The sequence below is a fragment of the Haliotis rubra genome, unplaced genomic scaffold (genome assembly GCF_003918875.1).
Source record: "Haliotis rubra isolate DU_JTF1 unplaced genomic scaffold, ASM391887v1 Scf1130, whole genome shotgun sequence".
Lineage (NCBI taxonomy): Eukaryota > Metazoa > Mollusca > Gastropoda > Lepetellida > Haliotidae > Haliotis > Haliotis rubra.
Window position 1 is genome coordinate 24,847 of NW_025765038.1, and position 12,571 is coordinate 37,417.

General features: G+C 43.7%; 1 protein-coding gene across 1 annotated transcript in view; it reads right to left on the minus strand.

Moving 5' to 3' along the window:
* Positions 1-517: 517 nt before the first annotated feature.
* Positions 518-12,571, minus strand: part of LOC124291729 — a 45,957-nt gene continuing 33,903 nt past the window's right edge. Inside the window, exons 5-6 of the mRNA XM_046728805.1 lie at positions 876-911; positions 518-681 (exon numbers count right to left, since the gene is read on the minus strand). Coding sequence (XP_046584761.1) covers positions 518-681; positions 876-911 — 200 coding nt within the window. The remainder of the gene's footprint in view (positions 682-875; positions 912-12,571) is intronic.

The window sequence follows — 12,571 nt, forward strand, 5'->3', positions numbered from 1 at the left end:
TCAAGAGGAGAAGTGAAAAACTGAACAATGTCAATTTGATTTCCCTTCTGCTTTAACTCTGCAAACAGTTTGCAACAATGTGGAAATCCGTATGGTATGCTTCTCGCAATAACTTTTCGTTTTTCTGTTTCTGATATATCATTGATATTCTTCTGATTCAGATGATAGTCTAGTATTGCGGATTGCTCCTTATCCGGCAGACGAGATAGATTTGTGACAGCGTTTTCCCCAAGAATGGAAGATTTATGTTTTTCAAGGCTGAATTCAACTTCTTTTAAGATATTTAACCTTTGCACAAACACACAGATGACTCCACATGGCTGCCCAGATTCTTTAGACTTTGACATTTTCTCCATGGCGTCGAATATGACAGGTTTCCATGTGCTGAACGCCAGATTATCAAGAGCAAAGGCCCCTATTACATCGTTCATCATGATGACACATTGGTCTGTATTGTTTGTAATATTGTAATAGTCCTCCACTGTCTTCATTCTAAACACTTCTTTTCCTTGCTTCATCATCTCCTCAAGCACCATGTAGGCCACAGTTGTCTTCCCATCACCACCATTTCCGGTGACTGTGATCCATTTTGTCCAGCGTCAATCTTCTTCACGATGTCATCAACGAACTGTATTTTGATCATACCAGATGTCCAAGTATTGATTTCTGAAACTGTCGCATCTGTGAAACGCATAAGATGCAATGTTAATGTATCATCTTGACATTGATCGTGATTATGTTGCATATGCCAAAGGAGAATTTAGAGCTACGTAATAATTTCACATCTTCACGAACTTATGATCAAACATACTTGTATGCACACTTGGCAAATATTTTTCAAACACTAACGGGAATTTTCAAGGTGCCACACTTACCTGTTATCCTCTGTATTTTGGAGTCTTTTGGGGTTTCTGAAAATTATGTCACATAAATCAATGTCAGGTCAGATGTGTAAAACCCATCCCTTTCGAGTCTCCTACAGATGTAACATGTCAATCTACAAGGGTTTCATTGTAAGTCCTTCAGTTGCGCCATTTCATGCAGCAATTTATCATATTATTCCACAAGAGATCATCCGTAAAGATCATCCTACAGATGCAGTCCTGGGCGGTGGGTCACGCCGGATACCCGGGCTCGATTCCCACACATGGGTACAATGTGTGAAGCCATTTCTGGTGTCCCCCCGCCATGATATTGCTGGAATTGTGTGAAACGGCGTAAACGCGCGCGTGTGCCCGCACGCACGCACGCACACACACACACACACACACACACACACAGACAGACACACAGACACACACTCACTCACACTTGCGTTCATACAGGTGTTTCATGTCTTTCCTCAAATTAGGATATGGTAGAATAAAATAATATGAATGTGTATTATATGTAACTTAAGAGACAAGCTCCCTCCCCCCCCCAAAAAAAAACAACAACAATAATTGGTCACCCATCAAAAGACACTTCGCTGCCTGACTGATTTCTGAAATGAGCTCTATACACAAGACAACACGCAGGTGTTTCATGTTATTCCACATCATTCTGTATGTGTTTCCTGTCGGCCTAGGCTGTTTTTATCATGCTACTAGGGTGTCATGTACCCTACAGATGTGCTATATCATGCTACTGGGGCGTCATGTCCATACAGATGATCTATGTCATGCTACTGGGGTGCCATGTCCCCTACAGATGCTCTGTATCATGCTACTGGGGTGTCATGTACTCTACAGATGTTCTATATCATGCTACTAGGATGTCATGTACACAACAGATGTTCTATATCATGCTACAGGGGTGTCATGTACTCTACAGATGTTCTATATCATGCTACTAGGATGTCATGTACACAACAGATGTTCTATATCATGCTACAGGGGTGTCATGTACACTACAGATGTTTTATATCATGTTACTGGGGTGTCAAGTACTCTACAGATATTCTATATCATGCTACTAGGGTGTCATGTACTCTACAGATGTTTTGTATCATTATACTAGGGTGTCATTTCCCCTACAGATGTTCTATATCATTATACTGGGTGTCATGTCCCCTACAGATGTTCTGTATCATGCTACTGGGGTGTCATGAACACTACAGATGTGCTATATCATGCTACTGGGGTGCCATGTCCCTTACAGATGTTCTGTATCATGCTACTGGGGTGCCATGTCCCCTACAGATGTTCTGTATCATGCTACTGGGGTGTCATGTCTCCTACAGATGTTCTATATCATGCTACTAGGGTGTCATATAAACTACAGATGTTCTATGTCATGGTACTGGGGTGTCATGTCCCCTACATATGTTCTGTGTCATGGTACTGGGGTATCATGTCCCCTATATGTGATCTATATCATGCTACTAGGGTGTTATGTCCTCAAACACTGTTTTTATATACCATGTTACTGGGTACCATGTCCCCTACAGATGTTCTGGTACTGGGGTGTCATGTCCCCTACATGTGTTCTGTATAATGCTACTAGGGTGTCATGTCCCCTACAGATGTTCTATATCATGCTACTAGGGTGCCATATCCCCTACAGATGTTCTGTATCATGCTACTGGGGTGCCATGTCCCCTACAGAAGATCTGTATCATGTTGCTGGGGTGTCATGTTTCCTACAGATGTTCTGTATCATGTTACTGGGTTGTCATGGCCTCTCCACATGTTTTATATCATGCTACTGGGGGATCATGTACACTACAGATATTCTATATCATGTTACTGGGGTGTTAAGCACTCTACAGATATTCTATATGATGCTACTAGGGTGTCATGTACTCTACAGATGTTCTGTATCATGCTACTGGGGTGTCATGTCCCCTACAGATGTTCTATGTCATTATACTGGGTGTCATGTCCCCTGCAGGTGTTCTGTATCATGCTACTGGGGTGTCATGTACACCACAGATGTTGTATATCGAGCTACTAGGGTCCCATGTTCCCTACAGATGTTCTGTATCATTCTACTGGGGTGCCATGTACTCTACATATGTTCTGTGTCATGGTACTGGGGTATCATGTCCCCTATATGTGATCTATATCATGCTACTAGGGTGTCATGTCCCCTACAGAAGTTCTACATCATGTTACCAGGGTGTCATCTCCCATACACTATTTTGTATAACATGCTACTGGTGTGTCATGATCCCTACACTTCTTCTATGTGATATTACTGCGGTGCCATGTCCCGTAAACTTGTTCTATATAAGGCTATTGGGGTGTCATGTCCCCTACATATGTTTTGTATCATGCTACTGGGCAGTCATGTACACTGCAGACGTTCTATATCATCTTACTGGGGTCTTAAGTACTCTACAGATATTTTATATCATGCTACTAGTGTGTCATGAACTCTACAGATGTTCTGTATCATGCTACTGGGGTGTCATGTCCCCTACAGATGTTCTATGTCATTATACTGGGTGTCATGTCCCCTGCAGATGTTCTGTATCATGCTGCTGGGGTGTCATGTACACTACAGATGTTGTATATCAAGCTACTAGGGTCCCATGTTCCCTACAGATGTTTTGTATCATGCTACTGGGGTGCCATGTCCCCTACATATGATCTGTATCATGCTACTGGGGTGTCATGACCCCTACAGATGTTCTGTATCATGTTACTGTGGTGTCTTGCCCCCTACACATGTTTTATATCATGCTACTGGGGTGTCATGTCCCCTACATTAGTTCTATATCATGCTACGCCCGTGTCATTTCCCCTACAGAATTCTACATAATGCTACTCGAGTGGCATGCCCCCATACACTGTGATGTATATAATGTTACTGGTGTGTCATGTACCCTACATTTCTTCTATGTCATACTACTGGGGGTCATGTCCCCTACAGATGTTCTATGTCAAGCTACAGGGGTGTCATGTATGCTAGAGATGTTCTACGTCATGCTACTGGGGTGTCATGTATCCTGCAGATGTTCTGTATCATGCTACTGGGGTGTCATGTACACTACAGATGTTCTATGTCATGCTACTTGGGTCATGTCTCCTACAGATGTTTTGTATCATGGTACTGACGCGTCCTGTCCCCTACATATGTTTTGTATCATGCAACTGGGGTGTCATGTACACTACAGATATTCTATATCATCTTACTGGGGTCTTAAGTACTCTACAGATATTCTATATCATGCTACTAGTGTGTCATGAACTCTACAGATTTTCTGTGTCATGCTACTGGGGTGTCATGTCCCCTACAGATGTTCTATGTCATTATACTGGGTGTCATGTCCCCTGCAGATGTTCTGTATCATGCTGCTGGGGTGTCATGTACACTACAAATGTTGTATATCAAGCTACTAGGGTCCCATGTTCCCTACAGATGTTTTGTATCATGCTACTGGGGTGCCATGTCCCCTACATATGATCTGTATCATGCTACTGGGGTGTCATGACCCCTACAGATGTTCTGCATCATGTTACTGGGGTGTCTTGCCCCCTACACATGTTTTATAGCATGCTACTGGGGTGTCATGTCCCATACATGTGTTCTATATCATGCTACGCCCGTGTCATGCCCCTACAGAATTCTACATAATGCTACTCGAGTGGCATGCCCCCATACACTGTGATGTATATACTGCTACTGGTGTGTCATGTACCCTACATTTCTTCTATGTCATACTACTGGGGGTCTTGTCCCCTACAGATGTTCTATGTCAAGCTACAGGGGTGTCATGTATGCTAGAGATGTTCTATGTCATGCTACTTGGGTCATGTCCCCTACATATGTTTTGTATCATGCAACTGGGGTGTCATGTACACTACAGATATTTTATATCATCTTACTGGGGTGTCAAGTACTCTAGAGATATTCTATATGATGCTACTAGGGTGCCATGTACTCTACAGATGTTCTGTATCATGCTACTAGGGTCTCATGTCCCCTACAGATGTTCTGTATCATGCTACTAGGGTGTCATGTCCCCTACAGATGTACTATATCATTATACTGGGTGTCATGTCCCCTACAGATGTTTTATGTCATGCAACAGGGGTGCCATGTCCCAAGGGGTGTAGATGTTCTATATCATGCTACTAGGGTGTTATGTCCTCAAACACTGTTTTTATATACCATGTTACTGGGTACCATGTCCCCTACAGATGTTCTGGTACTGGGGTGTCATGTCCCCTACATGTGTTCTGTATAATGCTACTAGGGTGTCATGTCCCCTACAGATGTTCTATATCATGCTACTAGGGTGCCATATCCCCTACAGATGTTCTGTATCATGCTACTGGGGTGCCATGTCCCCTACAGAAGATCTGTATCATGTTGCTGGGGTGTCATGTTTCCTACAGATGTTCTGTATCATGTTACTGGGTTGTCATGGCCTCTCCACATGTTTTATATCATGCTACTGGGGGATCATGTACACTACAGATATTCTATATCATGTTACTGGGGTGTTAAGCACTCTACAGATATTCTATATGATGCTACTAGGGTGTCATGTACTCTACAGATGTTCTGTATCATGCTACTGGGGTGTCATGTCCCCTACAGATGTTCTATGTCATTATACTGGGTGTCATGTCCCCTGCAGGTGTTCTGTATCATGCTACTGGGGTGTCATGTACACCACAGATGTTGTATATCGAGCTACTAGGGTCCCATGTTCCCTACAGATGTTCTGTATCATTCTACTGGGGTGCCATGTACTCTACATATGATCTGTATCATGCTACTGGGGTGTCATGACCCCTACAGATGTTCTGTATCATGTTACTGTGGTGTCTTGCCCACTACACATGTTTTATGTCATGCTACTGGGGTGTCATGTCCCTTACATGTGTTCTATATCATGCTACTCCCCTGTCATGTCCCCTACAGAATTCTACATGATGCTACTCGAGTGTCATGCCCCCATGCACTGTGATGTATATAATGCTGCGGGTTTGTCATGTACCCTACATTTCTTCTGTCATACTACTGGGGGTCATGTCCCCTACAGATGTTGTATGTCAAGCTACTGGGGTGTCATGTATGCTAGAGATGTTCTACGTCATGCTACTTGGGTGTCATGTATCCTGCAGAAGTTCTGTATCATGCTACTGGGGTGTCATGTACACTACAGATGTTCTATGTCATGCTACTTGGATCATGTCTCCTACAGATGTTTTATGTCAAGCTACTGGGGTGTCATGTATGCTAGAGATGTTCTACGTCATGCTACTGGGGTGTCATGTATCCTGCAGAAGCTCTGTATCATGCTACTGGGGTGTCATGTACACTACAGATGTTCTATGTCATACTACTGGGTGTCATGTACTCTACAGATGTTCTGTATCATGCTACTAGGGTGTCATGTACTCTACATATGTTCTATATCATGCTACTGGGGTGTCATGTCCCCTACAGATTTTCTGTATCATGTTACAGGTGTCATGTACACTACAGATGTTGTATGTCTGACTAGTAGGTGTCATGTACTCTGCAGATATTCTATATCATGCTACTGGGATGTAATGTCCCCTACAGATGTTCGATATCATACTACTAGGGAGTCATGTACCCTACAGATGTTCCATGTCATGCTACAGGGGTGTCATGTCCCCACACTGTTTTGTATATCATGCTACTGGGTGTCATGTCCCCATACACTGCTTTCTATATCATGTTTCTGGGTGCCATGTCCCCTATAGATGTTCTGTATCATGCTACTGGGGTGTCATGAACACTACAGATGTTCTATGTCTTGGTACTGGGCTGTCATGTCCCCTACATGTTTTCTATATCATGTTACTGGGTGCCATGTCCCCTACAGATGTTCTGTATCATGCTACCAGGGTGTCATGAACACTACATATGTTCTATGTCCTGGTACTAGGGTGTCATGTCCCCTACAGAATTCTACATCATGCTACTCGGGTGTCATGCCCCCATACACTGTTTTGTATAACATGCTACTGGTGTGTCATGTACCCTACACTTCTTCTATGTCATACTACTGGGTGTCATGTCCCCTACAGATGTTTTGTTTCATTCTACTGGGGTGTCATGTACACTACAGATGTTCTATGTCATGCTACTAGGGTGTCATGTATCGTAGAGGTGTTCTATGTCATGTTACTGGGGTGTCATGTGTCCTACAGATGTTCTGTATCATGCTACTGGGGTCATGTCCCCTACAGATGTTCTGTATCATGCTTTTGGTGTGTCATGTACACTACAGATGTTGTATGTCATACTACTGGGGTCATGTACTCTACAGATGTTCTGTATCATGCTACTAGGGTGCCATGTCCCCTACATATGTTCTATGTCGTGGTACTGGGGTGTCATGTCCCCTACAAATGTTCTATACCATGCTACGAGGGTGTCATGTACACTACAAATGTTCTGTATCATTCTACTGTGGTTTCATGTCCCCTACAGATATTCTGTATTATGCTACTGTGGTGTCATGTCCCCTACAGATGTGCTATACCATGCTACGAGGATGTCATGTACACTACAGATGTTCTCTGTCATGCTACTGTGGTGGCATGTCCCCTCATATGTTCTATGTCATGGTACTGGGGTGTTATGTCCTATACATGCGTCTATATCATGCTACTGGGGTGTCATGGAGTTTCTACTTCATGCTACGCGGGTGTCATGTCCACATACACTGTTTTGTATAACATGCTACTGGTGTGCCTTGTATCCTACTCTTCTTCTATGTGGAGCTACTGGGGTGCCATCTCCCGTAAACTTGTTCTATATCAGGCTATTGGGGTGTCATGTATCCTACAGATGTTCTATGTCATGCTACTGGGGTGTCATGTCCCCTACAGATATTTTATATCACGTTACTGGGGTGTCATGTCCCCTGCATATGTTCTGTATCATGTTACTGGGGTGTCATGTACACTACAGATGTTCTATGTCATGTTACTGGGGTGTCATGCCCCCTATATATGTTTTATATCATGCTACTGGGGTGTCATGTCCCCTACATGTGTTCTATATCATGCTACTAGGGTGTCATGTCCCCTACAGAATTCTACATCATGCTACTCGGGTGTCATGCCCCCATACACTGTTTTGTATAACATGCTACTGGTGTGTCATGTACCCTACTCTTCTTCTATGTCATGCCACTGTGGGGTCATGTCCCCTACAGATGTTTTGTATCATGCTACTCGGGTCATGTATCCTAGAGATGTTCTATGCAATGCTACTGGGTAGTCATGTCTCCTACAGATGTTCTGTATCTTGCTACTGGGGTCATGTCCCCTACAGATGTTCTGTATCATGCTTTTGGTGTGTAATGTCATGTATCCTAGAGATGTTCTATACCATGCTACTGGGTAGTCATGTCTCCTACAGACGTTCTGTATCTTGCTACTGGGGTCATGTCCCCTACAGATGTCCTGTATCATGCTTTTGGTGTGTAATGTACACTACAGATGTTCTACGTCATACTACTGTGGGTGATGTACTCTACAGATGTTCTGAATCATGCTACTGGGTTGTCATGTCCCCTACAGATGTTCAGTATCATGCTACTGGGGTGTCATGTCCCCTACAAATGTTCTATACCATGCTTCTAGAGTGTCATGTACACTACAGATGTTCTGTATCATGCTACTGTGGTGTCATGTCCCTACAGAAGTTCTGTATCATGCTACTGGGGTGTCATGTCCCCTACAGATGTTCTATTCCATGCTACTAAGGTGTCATGTACACTACAAAAGTTCTCTGTCATGCTATTGGGGTGTCATGTCCCCTACATATGTTCAATGTCATGGTACTGGGCCGTTATGTCCCCTACATGTGTTCTATATCATGCTACTTCGGTGTCATGGAGGTTCTACTTCATGTCACGCGGGTGTCATGTCCCCATACAGAGTTTTGTATAACATGCTACTGGTGTGTCATGTACCCTACACTTCTTCTTTGTGATACTACTGGGGTTCCATGTCCCGTAAACTTGTTCTATATCAGGCTATGGGGGTGTCATGTATCCTATCGATGTTCTATGTCATGCTACTTGGGTGTCATGTCCCCTAGAGATATTCTATATCATGCTACTGGGGTGCAATGTCCCCTACAGATGTTCTGTATCATGCTACTAGGGCGTCATGTCCCCTACATATTTTCTGTATCATGCTACTGGGGTGTCATGTACACTACAGATGTTCTATGTCATGTTACTGGGGTGTCATGCCCCTTACATATGTTTTATATTATGCTACTGGGGTGTCATGTCCCCTACAGAGTTCTACATCATGCTACTCGGGCGTCATGCCCCCATACACTGTTTTGTATTACATGCTACTGGTGTGTCATTACCCTACTCTTCTTCTATGTCATACCATTGGGGGATCATGTCCCCTACAGAAGTATTATATCATGCTACTCGGGTGTCATGTATCCTAGAGATGTTTTATGTCATGCTACTGGGTAGTCATGTCTCCTACAGATGTTCTGTATCTTGCTACTGGGGTCATGACACCTACAAATCTTCTGTATCATACTTTTGGTGTGTAATGTACACTACAGATGTTGTATGTCATACTACTGTGGGTGATGTACTCTACAGATGTTCAGTATCATGCTACTGGGGTGTGGTGTCCCCTACAAATGTTCTATACCATTCTTCTAGGGTGTCATGTACAATACAAATGTTCTGTATCATGCTACTGTGGTGTCATGTCCCCTACAGAAGTTCTGTATCATGCTACTGGGGTGTCATGTCCCCTACAGAACTTCTATACCATGCTGCTAGGGTGTCATGTACACTACAGATGTTTTCTGTCATGCTATTGGGGTGTCATGTCCCCTACATATGTTCAATGTCATGGTACTGGGGCGTTATGTCCCCTACATATGTTCTATATCATGCTACTGGGGTGTCATGGAGGTTCTACTTCATGCCACGCGGGTGTCATGTCCCCATACAGAGTTTTGTATAACATGCTACTGGTGTGTCATGTACCCTACACTTCTTCTTTGTGATACTACTGGGGTTCCATGTCCCGTAAACTTGTTCTATATCAGGCTACTGGAGTGTCATGTATCCTATCGATGTTCTATGTCATGTTACTTGGGTGTCATGTCCCCTACAGATATTCTATATCACGTTACTGGGGTGTCATGTCCCCTACAGATGTTCTATATCATGCTACTGGTGTGTCATTGTCCAAACAGATGTTCTGTATCATGCTACTGGGGTGTCCTGTCCCCTACAGATGTTCCATATCGTGCTGCTAGGGTGTCATGTCCCCTACAGCTGTTCTATGTCATGCTACTGGGGTGTCATGTCCCCTACAGATATTCTATATAATGCTACTGGGGTGCCATGTCCCCTACAGATGTTCTTTATTATGTTACTAGGAGGTCATGTCCCCTACAGATGTCCTGTATCATGCTACTACGGTGTCATGTACACTACGTATGTACTATGTCATGTTACTGGGGTGTCATAGCCCCTACATATGTTTTATATCATGCTACTGGGGTGTCATGTTCCCTACATGTGTTCTATATGATGCTACGCTGGTGTCATGTCCCCTACAGAATTCTACATCATGCTTTTCGGGTGTCATGTCCCCATACACTGTTTTGTATAACATGCAACTGGTGTGTCATGTACCTTACTCTTCTTCTATGTCATACTACTGGGGGGTCATGTCCCCTACAGATGTTTTGTATCATGCTACTGGGGTGTCATGTACATTAAAGATGTTCATTGTCATGCTACTGGAGTGTCATGTACACTACAGATGTTCTATGTCATGCTACGGAGGTGTCATGTCCCCTACAGATGTTCTGTATCATGCTACTTGGGCGTCATGTCCCCTACAGATGTTCTGTATCATGCTACTGGGGTGTCATGTACACTACAGATTTTCTATGTCATGCTACTGGGGTGGCATGTCCCGCAAGAGATGTTCCATATCATACTACTGGGGTGCCATGTCCCTCACCAGATGTTCTCTATGATGCCACAATAATTGCTATGTCCACCTACAGGTATTCTCTATCATGCTACGGGGGTGCCATTTCCTGCTGCAGATGTTCTATATCATGCAGGGTGTTTCATGTCCTCCTACCGATGGTCTATATCATGCTACTGGTGTGCGAGGATCCCCTAAGGCTGTTGTATATCATGATATTAGAGAGCCATGTCCGCTACAGGCGTTCTATATGATGCAGGGTATCATGGTAATGGGGTGTCATGCCCCCTACCGATATTCTACATCATGTTACTGGGGTGTCATGTCCCCTACAGATATTCTATATCATGTTACTGGGGTGTCATGTCCCCTACCGATATTCTACATCATGTTACTGGGGTGTCATGTCCCCTACAGATATTCTATATCATGTTACTGGGGTGTCATGTCCCCTACAGATATTCTATATCATGTTACTGGGGTGTCATGTCCCCTACCGATATTCTACATCATGTTACTGGGGTGTCATGTCCCCTACCGATATTCTACATCATGTTACTGGGGTGTCATGTCCCCTACAGATATTCTATATCATGTTACTGGGGTGTCATGTCCCCTACCGATATTCTACATCATGTTACTGGGGTGTCATGTCCCCCCTACAGATATTCTATATCATGTTACTGGGGTGTCATGTCCCCTACCGATATTCTACATCATGTTACTGGGGTGTCATGTCCCCTACAGATATTCTATATCATGTTACTGGGGTGTCATGTCCCCTACCGATATTCTACATCATGTTACTGGGGTGTCATGTCCCCTACAGATATTCTATATCATGTTACTGGGGTGTCATGTCCCCTACAGATATTCTATATCATGTTACTGGGGTGTCATGTCCCCTACAGATGTTCTATATCATGCTTCTGGGGTGTCATGTCCCCTACAGATGTTCTTTATCATGCTACTGGGGTGTCATGTCCCCTACAGATATTCTATATCATGTTACTGGGGTGTCATGTCCCCTACAGATGTTCTATATCATGTTACTGGGGTGTCATGTCCCCTACAGATGTTCTATATCATGTTACTGGGGTGTCATGTCCCCTACAGATGTTCTATATCATGCTTCTGGGGTGTCATGTCCCCTACAGATGTTCTTTATCATGCTTCTGGGGTGTCATGTCCCCTACAGATATTCTATATCATGTTACTGGGGTGTCATGTCCCCTACCGATATTCTACATCATGTTACTGGGGTGTCATGTCCCCTACAGATATTCTATATCATGTTACTGGGGTGTCATGTCCCTACAGATATTCTACATCATGTTACTGGGGTGTCATGTCCCCTACAGATATTCTATATCATGTTACTGGGGTGTCATGTCCCCTACAGATATTCTATATCATGTTACTGGGGTGTCATGTCCCCTACAGATGTTCTATATCATGCTTCTGGGGTGTCATGTCCCCTACAGATGTTCTTTATCATGCTTCTGGGGTGTCATGTCCCCTACAGATATTCTATATCATGTTACTGGGGTGTCATGTCCCCTACAGATGTTCTATATCATGTTACTGGGGTGTCATGTCCCCTACAGATATTCTATATCATGTTACTGGGGTGTCATGTCCCCTACAGATGTTCTTTATCA